The 23,244-nt window shown below is 36.8% G+C and overlaps 3 protein-coding genes across 5 annotated transcripts; 2 read left to right on the top strand and 1 right to left on the bottom strand.

Moving 5' to 3' along the window:
- Positions 1 to 1,419: 1,419 nt before the first annotated feature.
- acod1 (aconitate decarboxylase 1) lies at positions 1,420 to 6,609 on the top strand. Of its 2 annotated transcripts, XR_008396581.1 has the most exons (6): positions 1,420 to 1,522; positions 1,648 to 1,809; positions 1,952 to 2,041; positions 2,731 to 2,930; positions 4,167 to 6,295; positions 6,331 to 6,609. XR_008396581.1 is itself a non-coding variant. In XM_017470620.3 (5 exons), the coding sequence occupies exons 1-5, from the start codon at positions 1,511 to 1,513 to the stop codon at positions 5,134 to 5,136; spliced, it is 1,434 nt and encodes a 477-aa protein (XP_017326109.1). In that variant the 5' UTR covers positions 1,420 to 1,510; the 3' UTR covers positions 5,137 to 6,609. The 2 variants fall into 2 exon arrangements, 1 of the variants encoding a protein (XP_017326109.1); XM_017470620.3 differs by having other exon boundaries at positions 4,167 to 6,609.
- Positions 6,386 to 13,254, bottom strand: zgc:162944 (type 1 glutamine amidotransferase). 2 transcript variants are annotated; one of them, XM_017470624.2, is made up of 4 exons: positions 13,022 to 13,254; positions 10,403 to 10,574; positions 8,916 to 9,114; positions 6,386 to 6,725 (listed from the first exon to the last, which is right to left on the bottom strand). In XM_017470624.2, the coding sequence occupies exons 1-4, from the start codon at positions 13,127 to 13,129 to the stop codon at positions 6,530 to 6,532; spliced, it is 675 nt and encodes a 224-aa protein (XP_017326113.1). In that variant the 5' UTR covers positions 13,130 to 13,254; the 3' UTR covers positions 6,386 to 6,529. The 2 variants fall into 2 exon arrangements, with proteins under 2 accessions (XP_017326113.1, XP_053536995.1); XM_053681020.1 differs by having other exon boundaries at positions 13,230 to 13,248.
- zgc:152951 (Thioredoxin_like and DUF547 domain-containing protein) lies at positions 13,223 to 22,911 on the top strand. The gene is made up of 9 exons (XM_053681019.1): positions 13,223 to 13,943; positions 15,294 to 15,541; positions 17,475 to 17,589; positions 18,975 to 19,057; positions 19,227 to 19,424; positions 19,532 to 19,669; positions 20,272 to 20,361; positions 20,450 to 20,593; positions 20,727 to 22,911. The coding sequence occupies exons 2-9, from the start codon at positions 15,302 to 15,304 to the stop codon at positions 20,853 to 20,855; spliced, it is 1,137 nt and encodes a 378-aa protein (XP_053536994.1). The 5' UTR covers positions 13,223 to 13,943; positions 15,294 to 15,301; the 3' UTR covers positions 20,856 to 22,911.
- Positions 22,912 to 23,244: the final 333 nt, after the last annotated feature.

Here is a 23,244-nt window from a genome sequence, read left to right as displayed (position 1 = left end):
AAAACATAGCCTGGTCTGATGAATCTCAAATTCTGCTGAGGCACACAGATGCTAGGGTCAGAATTCAGCATCAACGGCATGAATCCACGAACCCAACATGTCTTGTGTCAACAGTCCAGGCTGGTGGAGGTAGTGTAATAGTGTGAGGAATGTTTCCTTGGCACACTTTGGGCCCGTTAATACTAATCAAACATCGCTTGAATATCACAGCCTATTTGAGTATTGTTGCTGACCATGTGCATCCCTTCATGGCCACAATTTACCATCTACCAATGGTTACTTCCAGCATGATAATGCACCATGTCACAAAGCAAAAGTTGTCTCAAATTGGTTTCATGTTCTTCAGTGGCCTTCCCAGTCACTGAATCTGAATCCAATATAACACATTTGGGATGTGGTAGAAAGAGAGATTTGCAGCATGATAAAGATCTGCAGGAATTGTGTGATGCAATTATGTCAACATGGACCAGAATCTCAATTGAGGCTGTTTTGAGAGCAAAGGGAGGCTAAATAAAAGGTTAAACAATCTAAAGGAATTAAATGTACTGTTCCATAAATATACACTAAGTTTGGTGTGGGGTAAAAGGCTTGGTAGGTCTGGTGTGCATGTCTATGCTTTAAAGTGTAATCAACACATTATTAAATACATTATGTTGGCAAAAAGCATTTTAGCTTTATATTATGAATATTTCAGATTCTGTGTGCTTTCTAGTTATTGGCATGTGCATTGTGGAAAATTTTGGAAGAAGAAGAAGAAGAAGAAGAAAAAGAGCATAGCACTATATTTTCTTTTAGTTTTATTTATTAGTTTTAAGTGTGATTTGAAGAGTATAATGAATAAGATAAGAATTTACAGGAGTTTGAGAGGTATAATAAACCACCTGTCCCCAACAAGTGAGTTTGTATAGTACATGGCAATGATTTAAACCAGAGTAAGGGGACCTGAAATTTCCTCCTTCTTAACAAAAACAGAAATAATATAAATTAATCTTTGAATTCGTAAAGTCTGAATTTTAAAGAATTTGTCAAATAAATAAATCTGCATGACTTTCAATTAAATGTAACCTGTAAAGCTTTCATAGCATTGTTCACTTTTAACCTTGAACCTATTCAGCAAAAATAAAGGAATCTGGGGAAAAACAGAGAACATTCTCTTTTTCTTTCCTTCCTTTTTTTTTAAAACAGAAATGAGAAATAATAATGAAGTAATGTACGATATAATAGTAATTCTGCCAGGTTACAATTACAAAAATCTGCTAATAATGTTCACTTCTTTATTTCCAAATCTCATCAGATGCTTACAAAATATCAGACTATACACACATGTAAGTGATATGTGACTGATTGGAGCATGACCTTAAACATGAGTTGTGAAACCGTGTACTTCTCAAGTTTTTTTTCTCTCTAGTGGTTGATTAATTCAGGAAAGTTGGTGAGCCAATTCTGATAGTATGCAAACTAGAATATAAAGGGAGCAAATTCATTCTCATAACTCAGATCTCCTTGCAAGATGATTCGAAAGGTACTGGCACTGATTTTTTGGCATATATTCAACAATTTCAGTGTAAACTCTTGTATATACACAGGCATTTTATAATAACTGTGAAATGCTCAAAACAAATGCTTACTTCTTCATTCATTTTTCAGAGTGTTACAGAGAGCTTTGGTACAGCCATATCAACTTTGAGTACAGCACATCTTACAGATGGAGTTATCAGAAGAAGCAAGAGAATGATGCTAGATACACTGGGGGTTGGATTGCTTGGAACCAGCACCCCAGTCTTTAATGTGATTTTCCAGTACAGCAAGGTAAATACTATACTAGGTTTAACACTACATATTTCAGTATACAGGGTAATATTAAACAACAAATTGAGACAAAGTTACAATTCTTCATGTCATTTTTATGTTCTCCTTTAACTTGTAAGTTTGGATTTATTTTTTTAATCAGAGATACCAAGCAAAACAGAACAGCAGTGTATGGGGGAGACCAGGATCATTCCTTCCACCTCATTATGCTGCATTTGTCAATGGGGTTGGGGTAGGTTACCAATATTTCTCACATTATAAAGATTTCACTGTTATATTACTGTTATTTCACTGTTATATTATTCTTGATGAGAAGGTTATCAGTTCATACATCCATACAATTCTTTAATGCTGGGTTGCATCCATATCTCTTTTATAAGGAACAGTAAAAATGGTTTGACCATGTTTGATTAGATGTTTTTATAGATTTTTTAAAAATATATTTTTAATCATTCAATGTACAGCAAGGTAGATTTTGTGTGTGTGAGCTTTCAGTTGAACAGGTGTGTAAATTGGTTAAAATGTACAGCAATAAAATTAAATTTAGTGAAAACTTATAAGTGGAAATGAACAGAGCAAAGATTTAGTTGTTGCTTCTCATATGAAGAAAGAAGTCTCTAAAATGCTAGCTTGTTATGCATTTGTCCTTATAATAGAAGAAAATATCCAACTCGTATTTAATGCACATCTCATTGTAGCATCACTATGTGCTCATGTCAATTATCTGGCTGAAAGTCACTGTAATTCATGAAAATTCTGAAAATGTCTTCACAAAAATGAAGATGAAAATGTTAGTTATAATCCAGCTAGGTTTATAATACATTCTTAATACATTCCCAAGTAATATATTTTCCTGAAAACATAGGTTAGGTGCACTACACTAAACTACACTCTACATCATGTTGATGATCTCTTATTTAGGTTCACTCTATGGACTTTGATGACACCTGGCATCCTGCCACTCACCCCTCCGGAGCTGTGCTGCCTGCTCTGCTTGCTCTAGCAGAGTCTCTGCCTTCCAAACCTTCAGGCTTGGATCTACTTCTGGCCTTCAATGTGGGTCTTGAAGTTCAGGGAAGACTGATGAGGTTTTCAAAAGAGGCTTATAACATCCCCAAAAGGTACAACGACATCCTGCTTACTGACTCATGTCACGATGGCTTAGTAGTTAGTAGGTTTGCCTTGGACCTGTGGGGCTGGGGCTATGAATCCTGCCTCTTCCCTGCGTGTGCAGAGTTTGCATGTTCTCCCTGTGCTTCGGGGGTTTCCTCCTCCAGTCCAAAGGCATGCACTGTAGGCTGATTGAAATTTCAAAATTGTCTGTAGTGTGTGAATGTGTGTGCGACTGTGCCCTGTGATTGGTTGGCACCCCGTATAGGGTGTCTCCTGCCTTGCACCCTGAGTTCCCTGGGATAGGCTCCAGGCTCCCTGTGACCCTGTGCAGGATAAGTGGGATGGATGGATGATCTGTAGCCCTTGTCATTCTGAGTTCAAAATCTCAAAGTGAATATATAAAAAAAAAGATTGGAAGTTTGTCAAAACAGCTTATTTATGATAAGGCATGTTAATGAAGCAATCCACAATCACTAAGTAATTAACTATAAATAAATGCAAGCTCTAGGTATTCCCCAGGTAAGTGTTTGGTACAAACTCTGAAGTACTGAATTATTTTGTGTAGAAAGTTGTTACTAAACTAATTTGAACTACACTAATATTGGCAACCCAATGTTATGAATGACTAAGGGAATTTGACTTATGTGTTACCTTATATTTATACCCCCATGAAACAGGAAGTCATGGCTGATCAATTCCCTGTTCCTAGTCACCTAGATACACTAAAAAATTTAAAATATCAATGGGAATATACTTCAAATATAGTTTTCTCATATGATTTTTTTTTGATAGATCTGTGTTGTGTTTGCAATTGTTTGATATCCACGAGAGCAGAGTATTTTTGTGATTTTTTTTAAACAAAAGATCAAAAGGTTAAACAATAAAGACAATTTTTCATAGCCTTCTTTGCTCATATTTCCAAGAGTGCCAGTATTAGTGAATCACTACAAGTCATGAAAGTATATTTAAGAAGAAAATTGCCCCTGAATTATGAACAAGCCAAGGACATATTCAATCTGCATTCAAAATATTTTAGAACTTATTCTGCATACAGTATATTTATCTAGAACAATGTTCTAAAGTTTAGCGGCAATGTAAGAAAGGGCTAACATTATTTATTCGGTTAGAATCATCTATTACTCCCAACTTTATCTTAGAGGATTGTAACTTGTTAAAATCCATGCTGTTGTCATTTATCCATGAGCAACAGTTCACACGTCAAACCTTTTGTTTTCCTTTCTCAGGTTCCATCCGCCTACAGTTGTTGGAGTTATGGGCAGTGCAGCTGCTACGGCTAAACTCCTGGGTCTGTCCCCATCTCAGACCGTGGCGGCTCTTGCTATTGCATGTTCATCTGCCGGTGCTCCATTGGCAAATGCTGCTACTCAGACAAAGCCACTGCACTTGGGAAATGCTGCTAGAAGGGGCCTGGAAGCATCTCAGCTTGCTCTTCTTGGTCTAGAGGGCAACAAACACATTCTGGACCTGGAGTCAGGCTTTAGCATCTTCTACCAGGATTATTTTCCACGTCATTTGGCTGAGGTTTCCCCAACTAGCCAGTATAGCTGGGTGCTGGAAGACCAGGATATTGCATTTAAGCGATTTCCTGCCCATCTCGGCATGCACTGGGTAGCTGATGCAGCAGTAAAAGTGAGGAATAAAATTCATATCAGAGAGCCAAATGCTGATCTCAGTCAAATTAAGAGGATTGTACTGAGAGTCCCTTCATCCAGATACATAGATTGTCCACTCCCAGTGACGGAGCATGAGGCTAGGCACTCGTACCAGTTCAATTGCTGCAGTGCACTGCTGGATGGCGAGGTCACCGTGGACTCCTTCAGCAGTAAAATGATGGAAAGGAAAGCACTGAAGGACCTGCTCCTCAAAGTTAATCTGGAAAATCCGATAGACAATCAGGCTAGTTTCGAAAAGATGTACTGTGAAGTTGTGGTGGAGATGGCCAACAGAGAAACACACACGGCACGTTGCAACACATTTTATGGTCACTGGAGAAAGCCTCTCAGTCAGGAGCATTTGGTAAGGAAATTTAAGAACAATGCATCGACTGTGCTGAGCACAGATGCTGTAGATAGTATTCTACAAGTTATTGACAGCCTGGAGACAGTCACTGACTGTTCTGTGCTTGGGTCATGCATGCAATTTCATAAGCACATAAACCAAAGCAATGACTCCTATTATTCAGCATCTGCTTGAATGTTACTGCAATGATAACTCGTAACTAAAACTATGTTTTAAATGACTATTAAAATGTGTCAATTAAACCTGATAAACTACATACTAGACTGCTTTTATTACCTGCCAAAACACAAGATATGTGAATATTGGCAATCATATTTAGTAATATAGCTATCATACAACTTAATGGATGATGGTCTATTTAGTTAAGTGTATCTTAAGGCATAACACTTATGATCAAGGTATGAAATGTGAAATATCAAAAAGGAACACAGTAGTGGTATAGGAGTGTCCATCGCTATTGGTTCAATGTATCAATCAAATAACCAATGATCTGCCGCATCAATGCAATGCGTAAACATCGATGTGTGTATAATTTTTAAGATGGACCTTTATTTAGGGCACTAATTCCAAAAATGCTCCGGAAACGCCATCCGTATGCATTTTTTTTCTCGTGTCATTTTCACGTTTTAAAAAAAATTAGCTGATGCCACAACATAGCAACATGAGTGTTCAAGAAATAAAGGTTTTCTATTTAATTAGAAACAAATCTTGGGTGTGGGAAAGTACGTCGTCACTGAAGTGCTAAACATTCATGTGAAATTCTACACAGAAATCCTACCAAGTTGTAGGAATGATTTTTTTTTTCAGCTTTGTTTTGTTAAGTATGAAAATGTCAAAGCTTCATATTTCAAAAGAAACATTTAAGTTAATCACAGGTCCTTATTTGCACTGAAATATGTAGCACTTCATATTGAAATAAAGCTCAATACATTTTTTAAAATACATTTTGGCTACATTTCAGAATTGTGTGAAATACACATTGTTTAATATTGATCACAGGACCCCAAATCCATCAAATTGAAATTGCATCATGTCGGCCATTGAGGTTTCGGCAAATATCGAATCACCAGCTAAGATAATTGATATTAGATGGTACTGTCAGGAAACTTGCGAGTTACATCCCTACGCAACAGTATCACTTATTCTTTCTGCATGCAAGGTTCCGATTAGTAATATTTGAAGCTAAATGTTAAAACGTTGTGTTGTTTTATGTATTTATATAATACATAAATAAAGTGTTAGAAGACAATAAAATGTTATTTTTTTGGAAACGCCAGAGGATTTTCTACAAAACACACAGCATTTCATCACTATATTATGTCATAGGACATATGTGGTAGTATCCTTACCACACAGAAATTAGGAGAGAAAGAAAGTTTAACAGTACTGACTCACTGAAAATGACAAACGAATGACTGCTATGGAGTATTTAAATTCAGTCTCATGCTGTTTATTACTTCGCAATTAACATGTGCATTACAGTAGTAAGGCAAAGGTCATCCTTTGATATGCTTTGTAGCTCTAAAAAAGGTGTTTACACTTGCTGGATTGTGGTGCTAGTGTGCATTCAGGCAAGTTTGAGAACATCTTGAATCATCACACCAATGCCATCAAATATCTCATGGAGAGGTGCTTTGCACATAAAGGCACAGGTGGTGACAATCTTATTTTTTTCATCCACATGGGCTTCATTGACATTCTTGCAGATGTGTTTACAGCCCAGCTGGCTGATGGCTTCTGCAGTCCCTGGTACATCAGGAGATCTGAAAAATCAAATAAATCACAGAGCTCGCTCATTATCTGCATGATGTTTTAGTCTCCTTTCTTCAGATAATGAATGATGGAATCAGTAGAGAAATATCAGACTATTAGGAAAATAAAATAATTAACTGCACAGAGAACTAAAGTACTAGAAAATGTGAGGATTTCGTAATGTACTGGCTTGAATTAAAATGCAAGATGATGTAAATAAAGGGGTGTCTACAGTATGCCACTGTCTACAAGTCAGATAGTACACACACACAGAAAAACACAATAAAAACCTAAAAATATAACAGCCCTATTAAATATTGTACATATAATAACCCTATTATAAAAATTATAACATCCCATTTAGATATTTTTGGTTCGGATGGTATTTGCCATGCTTACTTGGGAAACATTTGACTATGAAAAATCTTCAACTTCAGATATTACATGTCTGAAGTAGGGGCTGGATAAACTAGTTGACCAGTTAACTAATACATTCACAAGGCACCGTTGTGGGGAGCTGTTGACTAGTTGGGGCAGTGGAAAAAACAATGGGGCAGAGAGTAAGAAGGTACAGGCATTTAAATTTTTTATTATTTTTTGCTTTAAGGGACAATTAACACTTTGATATCACTTTGCGTAAAGTGGAAGGGTGTGTGAGATACAATCCTGCCAAATCCTGAAGGCAGGGTTGCTGAGGTTTTAACACCTTTAACAAATTTAAAAAAAAATTATGAAAACTACCAGAGAAAGCCAAATGCAAACTGGCCAAATGAAAATGAACTCCAGCCAAATAAATTCAAATATAAGGCCATCTGCCAAATGGCATAAATATAAATGTAAATGTGTACTTTATATAGACTTTATATAATCTATTTTATAAAGTTCTGAAAGATACAAGTTTCCTGAACTGAAATATGTTTCTCTTTTTCACATCTCAACACATAACATTTTAAGTTCCCTAAAAAGTGAAAATAGAGACGCATTTAAAGATTTCTTTACAATTCTACTGAAAGATGCCCAACCTAATACTATATTTATAACCTAATCTACTAAAGCTTAAACTCCAAAATGCTGAATATAACTTTGATTAAATGTCATTTGTGGCATTTGACAAACCGTAGCCTCGTCGCCACTTCACTAAACTGATCTCTGTTCAGTCAAACATCACTGTAAATAATCACTGATTATAGCAGTCAGTTCTGCTGGCTAAATTTCTTGTTAGTAATGTCTTCTCTGTTTTGATGGTGATGTGATGAAGCAGCAGCACATATTACATGCACAATCATTCCTTTCATTCACGGTTGGCAAGAATATCAGGAAAAAATGGCCTTACAACATATGACCCTGCTTAATGGCAGCCTGATATTTATATAGCTTTATTGTTTGTGTTAATTTTATTGTTTATCCTCTTCCGACAAGTGTGGGGGAAAAACAACACAGAAGGTTATATGACCCAGTGCCAGGCAAGTAAGTGCCTTTTAGTCAAAATTAAATGAATAAATATGATTATTATCCATCCGTCCTTTTTCTGTACCGTTTATCCTACACAGGGTTGTGGGGGAACCTGAAGCCTGTCCCTGGGAACTCAGGGCACAAGGCAGAGGACACCCTGGACAGGGTGCCAACCCACCACAGGGTACAATCGCACACACATTCACACACTACGGACAATTTGGAAACGTCAATCATCCTACAATGCATGTCTTTGGCCTGGGAGAGGAAACCGGAGTGCCTGAAGGAAACCCCCAGAAGCACGGGGAGAGCATGCACATACTGCACATACTGTACAGGGCAGAGGCGGGATTCAAACCCCCAACCCAGGAAGTGAGATATAGTTTGTGAAATTTAATTTGTAGCCTGTGTATGGATGTTAACTAAAGACACATTCTTTGTTTCCTAAAAATAGTGATGATCTGAAACAGTTTTTTTTTTTAAATGGCAAACAGAAAAGACTACCAGACAATTACTTTTATGAATTATTGTTCAACTAGTAAAAGTAGTCATGCAACCCTTAGTCTGAAGCTGTCTTCACTTTTTTGTGTGAAAATTGTGTGAAATCTGTTGTGAATTGTGATAAGGTGGTCCAAGTTCTTACACCTCTACATTGTTTTTTCTTTCCTTTTTAACAGCATGCAGCTCCTATGGCTATATTCATGCCGAGAGCCACTTTTTACACCTCTAGAAAATTCAGAATTCGGTACCTTTCATCTTTGTCATTGCCAACTGTGACTTCACAGCCAGGGAAGACCTTAGCTGCCAGTACTGGAGAGATACAGCACAAGCCAATGGGTTTCTTCTCAGCATGGAAAGCCTGCAGTACTGCTTTAACCTGCTCATTCACACAGCAGTCTTTGCCTTGTACTGCCCAGCTGCACAGATTCTTTGCAACTCCAAAGCCACCTGCCAAACAAAATATTCAACAGTAAACTATATTTTATATATATATATATATATATATATATATATATATATATATATATATATATATATATATATATATATATATATATATATATATATTACACTTCATGGTAAGCCTGGAATTATAATTCTTCAGAAATAAATATTTCATATTGAGTTTTTGAGTTAGTAATCAGAAGATTAGAAGTACACATCCAGCAGCAGCCAGACAGACACTGTCTGTTGGGCCCTTGAGCAAATCCTCAACCCTTCGTGTCTGGATTATATTCTTCTTCACAGGAAGTTGCTTTTATAAGTAAGTGTCAACTAAATAAATTCAACTTAAAAGTATTTTAAAGTGGTGCAGCAAATTGCATTACCACAGCTTCAGGTTCCCCAGTTTGATTCTAAGCTTAGATTACTCTTTGAGTGAAGATTCCTCTCCAGTGTTCCAGGTATAAGATCTAGATGACCCTAACCAGGGTAAAGTATTTACTGAAAATAAATAGAAGATGAAAATATGATAGGATACAAAATAAGCAAAGAACTAAGCGTTTGAGAGTTAAGGCTCTTGCTCATGGGCACAAACTGTGCTTTTACTGCAGTGGAATTCAATTTAGAGGTCTTCATCATGCCACATTTGGATGAGATACACATGACATGGAAGAGATTTTACATGGTAGAGGGGTCATTATGCCAGATCAGTGCCTGTTCTGAGGAAAACTTATAATAAACTCAATTTCCTTTAAAATAAATAAATAAATAAATAAAAAATCCTCTAAAGTTAAAATGTCTGTTATATAAATTACAATGCATCTCCTGTAATAAAGTAAGTTTTTAAAAAATAAGCTAAGAGTATATTTAAATGTATAAAATAGATTTCTAGCAAGCAATTTTCATTTCTGTTATCAATGATAAACTATTGGAAATGAAAGTCATTAAAAATAGTATTAATGGAAATGTTACTTGTGTAAAAGTATACATAATTAAGTAGTCATTGAATTTAATTATTCATACTGTAATTGTGTGAATGGCAATAATAGTGTTGACCCATTCTATAGGATGTAGGTGCATGAATTGGGCCAGATGTTTGTTTGTTTTTCCATGTCTTCTTTCAAATAAAAAGTATAAAAAGAAGTTGAGAATTTTGCATTCCAGAAATACAACTTACAGGTCAAAATGCAACCTTTTGAGTTAATGACCCTGAGGCTAATAAATGGAAGGAAAAACATGTCAATTAATGTATAAAGAAAACTTCAAAAAAGAAATGAGAGGTCAGCCCTCTAACCTGGGAAAATAATGGCATCAAAATCCTTTACGCTGAGTTCAGTCAGATCTTGAATGTCACCTCGGGCAAGTCTAGCACTTTCCACAAGCACATTGCGCTTCTCCTCGGTGGGGGCACCTTTCACATGATCTACAACATGCATCTGATCGATGCTGGGTGCGAATATTTTAACCTAGAATAGTGACAACAATAATTATTAAGTTTGCATAACATGCTGCAAAATAATTAATTCTGCTGTTTTTTTGTTTTTTTTTTAAATGCACATACACAAAATGACATACAGAAAAAGCCTAAACATGATGAAGCGACATATGTCAGAGATGGTACACTAAACCAGGGATGTGAAGAAAAGAATTTCACTGTGCATATGTATATGTGATAAATAAAGACTCATTATTCTCAAACTTTTTGCATCTGTATAATAAATTACGGGGGCACTGTGAATTAGTGGTTAACACGTTTGCCTCACACCTCCAGGGTTCGGGGTTTGAATCCCGCATCTGCCCTGCATTGCAAGTTCAAAGACATGTTTTATAGGCTGATTGGCATCTATAAATTGTGTGAATATGTGCGATTGCGCCCTGTGATGGGTTGGCACCTATTCACTGAAGATATAAAATAACATCACTGCCACCTTCTTTTACTGACGTTCAGTTATGTAGTGACAAGCCGCTCCAGGTGGAGAATTATTCAGCGTTCAAAAAAAGATCTTCAGGGCAAAACGTGATTTATTTTAAAAATGCATTTTATGTAATATTGTTTTCTTAACAATAAATTTGTAACGCAAGTAACGTAATTTTATTGACACAGTAACTGTGTTCAAATTACATAAATTTTAAACATAATGCGTTACATTACAGAAAATTTTTATTAGATTACAAAATAACTTGTTACACCCAACTCTGTTGATTAGATGCTAAACTGGGTATATAATTTCAACTGATATATAGCATACAGTCATTGGATGCATGATGGAAGGAGACAACTACATGATATATAACTAGTACTTTGAAGGTCAAAAATAATCTAAGTATTTTTTTTCCTTGTACATGTAAGTGTACGTACAAGAGTTCAATTTAAATAAAACTTAAGTATACTGTTTATACACCAAAATACCACTTGGCTGTGCTCCACAGAGCCACTTTGAGCACCACTGCACTAGACAGATGTAATCTGTGCTTCAACATACTAATACTAATATATAACCTTCCGGGTATATATCCGTTTTAAAGAGAGATTAAGAACATAATGCTTGATGTAAACACGTATTATTGATGGTTAGCTTAAATTGAGCTTTCAGTGTGAGAAAAGCAAATGAGGATATGAGGAGAACTCTTCAAATGTTATTCAAGACATTGAGTCATGGCGCCCTCTAGCGGCTTCATCTAACTTCTTTTATAAATATCTCCTGATGAAATATGTATGGACGACCTAAGCGGCCATGCTTTTTTATTTTTATTTTTTTCTGTTGTTTTCTCGTGATCCCGACATAATAAAATTTGTTTTCTTACTACATAATTTTATCCAGAGAAAATCTCGTGCCTTGTGAAAGGGACTGGTGTTACATGCACGTTGGCATCTTCGCCATCATAAATGTAATAACTGCCCGCTGTAGATATGGACTTTATCTCTGCATTAAGAGAGAGGGGTGTGTGTCCCCTTCTCAAGCGTCGGACACTAATGTGGAAGTCGTCAATCCTGCAGGGATGACGTATTTTTGTAGACCAACCCGGAAGTTAGCATCACCCTGGTTCCCTCGACAAAAAGTCAATAGGATTTTTCCATTGGCTTTTGGGTTATTGCAGAAAAACTGTGACCAACAAAAGTTAATGGATTCATCCATGTTTCATTCATTGAGAATCTTCACAAATGAATAAAATGTGTATGAATTCTGAAGGCTAAATATAATTTCCAGAAGTAAAAAGCTAATGTTAGGCTTTAAACGAACTATACCACAGTTGCATGACTTAAACGTTACCACCACTAAGCTTCCGACAACTGTTTGAATGCTTTTTTTTGTTTGTTTAAATCCAATACAATTGGAAAATACTATAAACTGGTAGATCTACAAGTTGGTAAGTTTGAGTTGCCAAAGCGCGAGTATAACCACGAGGCTATAGTAGATGAATTTCCTGTTCGGCGAGATGACGTTTAATGTCCCCGACAACCTCTGTAGTACCATTTAGCCACTTTGTGGCAACCGTCTTTTTCCAAGACACGTAAACGCTTTTTTAAAAAATCCTGAGTGGGGTATTACTGATGTACTTTATTTCGTAGTATAAAACGTGAACATATCTCGAGCCTTTGTTAACCACAGACCTTATTTCAGGCATTTAACCAAACCCGATTTAAAAAACCCATTGACTTCGGGATGATGGATGTCCAGTACACAGAAAAATTAAGTCGAGATCACAAGAAAACAACAACATATTCTACCTTTTGCATGTTTGTCATTAATCTACCCGCTTTATATGTATAATGCGTTATTGTCATTTATTTGTTTATTTATTTATTTGCCTTCTATCTTTCCTGTATTATTCTGTCTAGTAGCATTTGGAGCAATCTGTCTCTGGTTTTGTGTGTGTGTGCGCGCGCGCACTTGAAACAAGAGGAACTCACACTTGCTCCGTTTCGGCTTAAATGCACCAGCACTGCAGAGGCTTCGTGGATTTCACTGCCGTCGAAAACGCCACAGCCTGCTAGCACTACAGCTACACGCTTAGCCATGTTGTAAAGCGATGACAGAATTCACACACTTCAGTAAAAGCGATGTCTACAACAGTTGCAAAAGTGCTGAAGAAAGGACATTCGCATATCCATGACAAACCTTTAGCGCCGACAGTTGGTGAGGTAGAGAATGGAAGGACTCTTATTATGAAAAGTGCGCGGCGAGCAGCCGGCTGGTGCATTGGAGAGCATCAGTTTTTTAACGAGGTACGCAGGTTTTTCGGGACTACAAAACATTACAGTATCCCACAATCACTGCGTTACCTGAACGCATCTACAACGTCTTTTAACATTAGACCAACCGTGTCGTGGGTCTAATTCAATTTTCATATTCATACCCTAAATAACCCCGTTCCCCCTTCACTTTGCATGGTTAATAAAAACAATAACGCTTGTACTATTCAAAATGTACAAAATATTGTTTGTTGTTTGTCGAATTTCGCTGCACCGAGTGCACCACAGATAGTCCCTAAGCGGCAGTGCAAAGGGAAAGTGAACAAGGGAGCATCAGAAAGGAATTGATATGTAATGAGCCCACTGTTGTCGTCACTGTAGTAAAGGGACCTCAGCAGGAGATTAAATAAGTATAACAGCGCTGCACATCATCCCGTAGCAATAGCGCAGTATTACAGTGTCATATTTAAGATGAGAAAGGCGATTAGCAAAACTGTTATTGTAGTATAGTGTCAGGACAGCAGCAGCACAGGTATTGTTACCTGCTGGCTTAAGCATTGTGTTTCAGCTGGAGAGCCATCTGTCACTGACTTCCGGTGTAATGGGGAAATTGCATTCACAGCATCTGCTAGTTTGACAGGTAGGTACTGAGCTGACACTAGTTGTGACACTGAACCGGACTGAAAATGGATGGATGGATGAAGGAAGGAAGGAAGGACCAGTCTGCTCTTATCACGTGATCAGGGGGGCATTATGCAGTACCCTAGAAGTTAGAATAAGAACCAGGATGGGTGACAACATTCTGCCTCCTATAACATACCTGATTGGGCTTAGTTTGGTGTCTAAGAAAGACCTGAAATTAGCACTCCTGATTTGGACAGTCATGTAAAATGTTTATGCATTGACTTGTTTGAGACATACCAGCCAATCATAAACCAACTCTCAAAGCCTATGTGTAAACTGTAAAAAAAAAAAAAAAAAGTTACTCTGTGATAAATATTTTTTACAATGAGTATATTTCTATACCAGCAGGTCAGACAGTAGTTTAGACTGTAAGGATTATATTATGTGTTATATTATTATGTTCTAATACGCTATTGTTCTATAGTAACAGCTCATTTACAGGCACTTGTACAGTACACCAGGTACCGAAAATGGTTAAAATGTGTGTGATAGTTGATATGGTGCCTTTTTTTTTTTTTTTTTGAGGAGACTCAGAGATTTTGGAAGGAGTCTCCGGCGTCCATACTTTATAACGGTGAAAGGGAGAGCTGTAAATGTAAGCTTCTGTCACAGGAAAGTCTTCAGAGCAGAGGACTTTGAGCTTTGTGGTTTCTTGGAAACTTGAAAGGTTGAGGTTTTTTTCATCTTAATAACATCTAGAGAAAATAAAACAAGAGGTTGGTGTGGTGAAGGAACAACTGTTTAAGGCTGTTAGAATGATAAAACTTGTTTCACAGACATTTCACAATATTATACATAACTATAAACAAATAAAAAGTATAAAACACTCATTAATTAATTACAATTTTAATCGTCATAGTGTGGTATAAAAGGAATCAAACACTTTGGGATGATCTGTTATTTCCTATAACACCATATCCTGTCATATTTTATTCTTTATTTTAAAGTAGTTACAGGGTTACCAGACAGGTTAATTAGCTGCTTTATGGAGCAAATAAATCGTTTCACCTTCCAAGTTCATCATGACTGAAGACTGAATCTGCATAATTTATTTCATTAGTAATAAATAGAATCAATATCAGGTCTGATCCTAACAAATATATTCTATATCCAACCATCAAGATGTTTCAAAATGTTATTATTTTTTTAATTGCTTCTATTTAACCAGGAAAAAGTCTTGTTGAGATTTAAAATATCTTTTTCAAGACGGCCCTGACCAAGAGGGCAGCATACAGGGTTTCAACAAGAAAACAGACAAAGTAGACATACAGTACAAATAATTGTATTATGGATGTTCTCTCCACAGGTGTGTTGATGGCGGTGTTTGAGAACCATATAGCAGGAAGGATTACTGTGTACTCGGTGCCAGGATGCCCACAGTGTTTACAGGCCAAGGCTGCTTTACAGGCACTGAATCTACCAGTGTGTGAAGTAGACGTGAGTCATGATGCTGCTGTAAGGGCTTGGCTGGATAAGATGACTGGTAGCAGGACTCTGCCGCAGATATTCTTTAACAACGTCCACATAGGAGGAAATGAAATTCTTCAAAAATTGGTGGGTGAGCAACAGTGTAACACTAACCCTAACTAAAGAAAAAAAAAAAACAAGTATTGGATATAATAATAATAATAATAATAATAATAATAATAATAATAATGATGATAAGACACTGTTGTATAACTTGTAGTGAATCTTTAGCTTTTAATGCTTGTGAAAATTAAAAAGCATTATTTTAATTTGTTGCCTTTCTAACACTCATATACTGTCACCAGTAACTTTATTAGAAACACCTGTACACCCACACAGTTATGTAGTTATCTAATCAGCCAGTCATGTGGCAGCAGCACAATGCATAAAATCATGCAGATACAGGTCACATCAAATATCAGAATGGGGGAAAAAGTGTGATCTCTGTGACTTTAACCATGACATGGTTGTTGGTGCTGGATGGGCTGGTTTGAGTATTTCAGAAACTGCTGATTTGCTGGGATTTCACACACAACAGTCTCTAGAGTTTACACCGAATGGTGTGAAAAACGAAAAAAAACATCCTGCGAGCAGAGTGCCTGCAAGCTGAAACATCTTGGTGATGAGAGAAATCAGAAAAGAATGGACAGACTGGTCCGAGCTAACAGGAAATCTATAGTAACTCAAATCAGCACTCTTTACAACTGTGTTGAGCAGAAAACCGTCTCAGAATGCACAGCACATCAAATCTTGAGGTGGTTGAGCTATAACAACAGAAGACCACATCAGGTTCCACTCCCTTCAACCAAGAACTACAAGGTGTCCCTAAAGTGTCTACACATAGGGGATTATATGCCAGCACCATGTCGGTAGAGCCTTCATCATTAGATGTTAATGAGCGTCCACTTCTCAGTTGGTCAGTAACACTTCCAGTCAAGTAAGTGTTAATTTCCCCCATGTATGGAGACATGGGGGGCACCCTGTAGAATCTGAGGCTATCATGGGCACAGACTCACCCAAAGACTGGAAAAAGACCAGATTTCACCAGTTTGGTTGAGCCTGTGCCCATGATAGCCTCAGATACCTGTTCTTGGCTGACAGGAGTGGAACCTGATGTGGTCTTCTGCTGTTGTAGCCCATCCACTGCAAGGTTTGAAGTTTTGTGCATGCTGAGATGCTTGTCTGCTCACCACGGTTGTATGAGTTACTATATCCTTCCTGGCAGCTCAAACCAATCTGGCCATTTTCCTCTGCCCTCTCTCATCATCAAGGCATTTCCACCCACAGAACTGTCACTCACTCAATTTTTTTTGTCTCTAGAGACTGTTGTGTGTGAAAATCCCAGGAGATCAGCAGTTTCTGAAATACTCAGACCAGCGCACCAACAACCATGCCACAATCAAAGTCACAGGGATTAAATTTTTTCTTCATTCTGATCTTTTATGTGAACATTATCTGAAGCTCTTGACCTATATCTACATGATTTTGTGCTTTGCTTTGCGATCCTGCCACATGATTGGCGGATTAGATAACTTCATTGAATGTGCGTTGTACAGGTATTCCTAATAAAGTGAATGGTGAGTGTATTTTATATTTTCATATATTTTCATATCTTATGTGTATTTTACACACACACACACACACACACACACACATATATATATATATATATATATATATATATATATATATATATATATATATGTTGTGTGGCTTTTGCATCAACATATGCTGCCTTTAACAAATTAAGCAGGCATAAACAAACCCACCCTTTTCAGACATAATTTACTTTCTATTTTTGGCAAGTTCTTTGAGAAGTATTTCGGAGTAATCATTTAAAAGATGTCTCTCGTTCTTATCAGTTGAGATACACTAAAAACTGCTTTTATTTTTTCAGCCTAAAACCAACTATCATTTTTGGCTATTTTCAGTGGCTGGAATTGAATTTCTAATTAAAGCTAAGTGTATACTGTTGTAACCTTTTTAAAATGACCTAGCTTTAACACTGTCTATTCTCTAGGCCCCTGAGGAACTTGAGCCTCTGGTACGTATGGTGAAGGAGAAGCCAGTGTCCCCAGATGCCCTACCATTACCTGCAGGAAACAGCCCTGAGTCTGAGGAGAGGGATAGAGGAGGTTAGTGTGCACAAACTGCATGTGGACTGTTACCTACGAGGTTCTAGATACGCCTCTGTGTTTGCTTCCTTTCACATTAAACCTGAATGAGGAAATGCAGTGTTCATGACAACCTGTTTTTTTGTTTTGTTTTGTTTTTTTAATAATAATAAAACTGAACAAGAATTTTCTCTCTGTAATGTCTCCCAGCTGCATGTGCAGTTACAACTTATATCTACCCTCAGAACACTCTCTGTAGTCATCTTTGATGTTAGCTAGTTGCTTGACTACAAATTCACATCATCAGTTATCTCAGGCTCTGTTTACAGACTGTGAGAGGGAATCTTCTGGACACAGTGTGGACGAATTTTAAGAGGTGGATTGATTGGCAGACGCAGGAGTGGGTTGATGGTGTACCGAAACAGATTTACAAGCACAGAGCTGATGAATTGGCTGTGCAGCGAGAAAGGGAGGTTACCAGAGCTGGCTCTGCAAGAGACAGGGAAGATGAAAAATGAGTAGAGGGTATAATAAATAACAGAATTATGGCTCACCATACTGTATATTCTTTCCTATAATGTCAGTTTGTAGGCTATTCTTAGTAAAAAGGGTTCCCCAAGGATTCTTTAAGTTAAGCTTATTAAATGGGTATTATCTAGAGCCCTCTTGGATACAGAAAATTGTCTGTGTTAGCCATCTAGATAGAGCTATAGCAAGTTCGTCAAAAAAATTTCTTTAATAGGGGGTCCCCAAGGGTCCTTTACATGGTTAATGGTTCCAGTCTTTTAAAGTGGTTTTACATAAAACACTTTTGTTTATAGGAAACCCTATATCATAGGTTTCTACAAACCACATACCCTTTAGGGAACCTTTTTATTTGTTGTCCCTTGCAGAGTGCAGAATAAAAGCTGGTGTGATCGATCAGATCATGGTGATCAGGCTCTAATTATTGTATTTTACTCCCTTGATTGGCAAAAGCAATCAGATTCAAGGTATAATGCACTATTCTGTAAGTCTACTCTGTAGAAATGGCAGCATATTCCCCTAATAAATTGTACATAGAACTTGCAGACTGTTGTGTTTCTTGTTGGAGGAGAGTCTTGTGGTCACTAGTGTATCTACAAATACATTCATCCTCTACTGTGATACTATTTGACGTTTTTGTCGTTAGAGCTTGTGTAGATAAATGTCATATTTCTCATTAAAATCCATTTTTTCTGTATTGACACACCAAACCCACTCCATTTAAGTGCATATTCGCCTCTAGACCTGCATGTGTTTATTATCTGCACGCATCTAGACTCCCTTTAAAGCTTGGGGCTTTACTGTTCTGTACATGCTCATGCGTTATTTCCCTTCAGTTTTAGTAAATGAAGAATAAAGAATATTTATTGACATTATTTCAGCAATTACAGCTTCTGAATTATCTGAGGAACTGAGGAATCTGATCATGAAACTGTACTCTGATCACCTCTCTGCTGATGGCAAGGTACTAACTACCCTGTTCTAACATGCAGTATTTCAACAAGTTTAATGTAAACGGGTAACAATACTTTATTTACTTAGCATTACTTTAACTGCTGAAATGGAGTGAGTTTGGTGTAGAATTAATCAACTATGTTATGTCGGGTAATTTTCTTTGTTTTTCTTTTCTGCAGTCAGTGGACTATAAGTCCATGTCTAAAAACACATGTTATGAACGATATTGTGAGCTGGCTGTGTACCTGCAGCGTGTGCAGCTACTCTCTTTGAGTCATGAGGAGAGGCTGGCCTTCTTCATCAATGTCTACAATGCCCTGGTTATCCACGGCTACCTGCGCCTCGGTTTCCCCAAAAACATGTGGCAGAGGTACCGGGTAAGAAGATGAATTGTTTTAGTCTTGGAAGCTCATTTGAAATGTCCTATTTTGTTTGGCCTTGAAATAACAGATTATAAATGAAAAACAATGATATCATTGTGCAGTTCTTTAACTATGTGAGCTACCTGATTGGAGGAGAGGTGTTCACACTGCAGGATATTGAGAATGGTGTGCTGCGGGGAAACAGGAAAGGAATAGCACAACTTCTGAAGCCCTTCTCAAAGAATGACCCTCGACTACAGGTGACTTGTATCTGCCTCACACTGCTTTTAACGCTTGTGTAAATTTGTTAGTAGGGGCAGTCTCTAGTACTTATAATCGCAGCATTCACGAGGACCTTTTTTTGTTGTTGTCTAAGTTAATCAGTCAATAAATAATTCCCTGCATCTAAGAAGCAACAACAGTCATCCTCAGCCTTATATCATTATACTGTTGTCCTCAATAGGATAATTAATAAATAGTTTTTCCTGACTAATGTCTTTTTAACTATTAGGTTTCTCAGGGCACAGCGTTATCTATTCTATTAGCAACACCATCAAATGTACACAGTTTACTTGATGATAATTATTATTATTAATTTTTTACTATCAGAGGAATATATAGTAATTAGCTGATGCAGTTGATGCAAATGTGTTATGCTTTTAATTTAATATAATGCTGTTAATTTAATGTAATGTTTTTTTTTATTTTCTAAGTTGAGTTATTCAAATAGAAGGAGTAAATTTGATGAATGTATAATGTAACACAATAAATGCACTTAATATAGTATATATTAGTAGCTGTGCCATTTTAAAGTCACTGGGTTTCATTTAGCTCAATCCTGTGTTTTGTGATACCTCATTAGGTTGCACTTCCTGAAGCAGAGCCTCTAATACATTTTGCACTGAACTGTGGTGTGAAAGGCTGCCCGCCCATTAGGACCTACACCCCAAAGGTGAACTGCATGCTTATTTCTGAGTTAGTTAGCTTGTTGTTCATTTAAAAAAATATATTATTATTTGAGTCTGAATGTTTCTCACCAGGACATTGGCAGTCAGCTGCAGGCTGCTGCTGAGGCATTTCTGGAGGCTGATGATGGCTGCATTGTGGATTCTATGAAAAGAGAGGTGAAGCTTAGCCAGATCTTCAAATGGTACAAGGCAGATTTTGGAGACACTGATGAAAAGGTAGCCTGATTCCAAAGCTTGAGCCAGTTTGAGAGTGAATGTTCTTCTCTTTGAGCCTCAACATTACTAAACATTTCAAGATACACACAGCATGTACAAGCTCTCATTGTGTAAGTTGTGTTCTCCTATGCAGTTGCTGAAGTGGGTTTTAAACCACATGAGGGCGTCTCAAAAGAAGAAAAGTCTGAAAACTCTTCTATCTACAGGGAATGTTAAAGTAAGCTACATGCATTATGACTGGTCCACTAACAGCACACACTGATTAAAACTCTATTATTAAGAGTTTAGGGCTTTGAGATGACCTGCCTCACACTGATAGGCTTATATTTTCTTTAGCAAATGCATGAGAGCACAGATATTTTTACTCTGGCTGTATCCAGCTTCTCTATCAACTCCAGGATAAAAAAATTAAACCATAGAAAAGCTGGCCTTGCTTTTAAGGGGTAACTATGCATCTGGATTCTTACCAATAATTCCTTTACACTCCAAAGGGCAAGTTTTCCTACCAGCAGTTATCCAATGAATTATACTGGATTTTAGACTTCCTTAATGATTCTTTACTTTGTGTTAACCAGCTTTATTTCTCTTAAACCAATTTACACTGTATAGTAATTATGATATTATTTAATTTTTCTTTACCATTTTGTTAATTTAGCTTGTATGATCCACTATTGCTATGAAAACAAATGAATATTTGTAGTAGCTATAAGCACTAAGGCATTATGCCCTACTGGGACCGTTTAGCATGGGCTATATCAGCAACTGGACCTAAAAGCAACTGGACCATAAAAATGCATGCCATTGTACCATTATTTTATTCACATGGCTCACAGTGAGCATAAACTTTAGATAAGTCCATAACTTGTTTTCCATTTAGAATATCAATATCAAAGTTTACATAACATCATATTAATTGATTTCTCTGTGCAACTTTTTGCCATTTTAAAAATACTGATGGGAGTTCAGTGTATTGTGAAATCGACTGCATGTTGTAATGGTAAAGGCTGGAATTTTTTTAATCATATTCTTAGTAATGTATGAACTCTATTCCATCCAGTACCTTTTCACCTGTGTATATAACACCTATATTCCAGGTTCACCTCATACTTAGTTCAGGAATTTGTTCTATATTTTATTAAATGAAAGACCTATATATGCAATATATGAAGGAAAATGAAACAGCAGCATAACGATTTCATAAAAAAAGGAATGGATTCATTATTTTACTTATCAGGAATTAAATCAATGCAAAGCTGCCTAGCTAATATTGTATTCATTCTGTTGCATGAACCTGGGTTATATCATCCTTGAGCAATATTATGCACTGATGATTAAATTATGATAACGCAAGCTTTAATAATAAAGCATTTGTATCCTCTGGTTTCTGAGAGGTGTAAATAAATTAAAGGGTTTTTTTTTCAAATGTTCCCCGTTGTTATCTGAAGCTTGTGAATTGAATCATGTGGATAATTGTGGGGAGACCATATATTGGTTGCACTTCCTGGCATATGCAGCTGGAGTCACTGTTGAACTTGTACTTTCATGCATCTTTACATGGTGTCGCTCAATTGGTATATTTGTTTACTTTTAACGATATGCATTATGTTTCGCAAGAAAAATATGTTTTTTGGAAGGAACACTGGAAATGCTTCTGTTGTGCATATTTCACTGAGCACTTTGAGAGAAATCTGTATATTTTTTTTTCCCACCTCATGTTCCACTGCACTGAGACAACGTGCACGGTAATGTGCACTGACACAATGTGCATGAAATTGAAAATGCACTGAATGTTCGTCTAATAAATGAACTGTCATTACTTATCAGCAATAATTACTTACACAGGTTTCCATTCATATTCAAGAAATATTTATAAAAATAAAAAATTATGAATTATTATATGACCAATAAAATTCTGTATTGCATGAATGGTAGCATGTTGATTATGAATGAGCTCTATATACTGCAGCATGTATAATAACAAATGTATCATGTATATGGCATGTTTATTTTCTCGACATCCTTTAATGTCTTTAAATATAATGCTGTAAATAACATTAAATAACCTTTACATAACATTCACTTTAAATAACATTAAGAATTATATCGGAAATACAGACATATTTGTTATTTAACTTTTATGATTATTATAATCCTGTAAGATGACTTCTTTTCATACACCACCTTACATGTATGTTGTTTGTAACATCTATGAAATAACTCAGCTGGTAAAATATTTCAGTGTTTGGGGACAACTACCTTTTGTGTGTGTCAATTTGTGTGTGTGTGTGTGTGTGTGTGTGTGTGTGTGTGTGTGTGTGTGTGTGTGTGTGTGTGAAGAAAATATCACATAAATACACTACATGGCCAAATGTTTGTAGGCCCCTGACCATAACACTCATATGTGCTTTTTGAACAGCCCATTCCATATTAATCCTCCTTTGCTATATTAATAACCTTCACTATTCTGGGAAGACTTTCCACTATATTTTGGAGTGTGACTGTGGGGATTTGCCCATTCAGTCACAAGAGCATTAGTGAGGTCAGGTACTGTTGCTGGGCAAGTAGGACTGCAGTCTGCGTTCCAATTCATCCCAAAGGTCTTAAGTAGGGTTGAGGTCAGGGCTCTGTGAAGGCCACCTGAGTTCTTCCAC

Source organism: Ictalurus punctatus, chromosome 6 (genome assembly GCF_001660625.3).
Source record: "Ictalurus punctatus breed USDA103 chromosome 6, Coco_2.0, whole genome shotgun sequence".
In the NCBI taxonomy this organism is placed as follows: Eukaryota; Metazoa; Chordata; class Actinopteri; order Siluriformes; family Ictaluridae; genus Ictalurus; species Ictalurus punctatus.
This window is presented reverse-complemented; position numbering and strand designations above follow the sequence as displayed.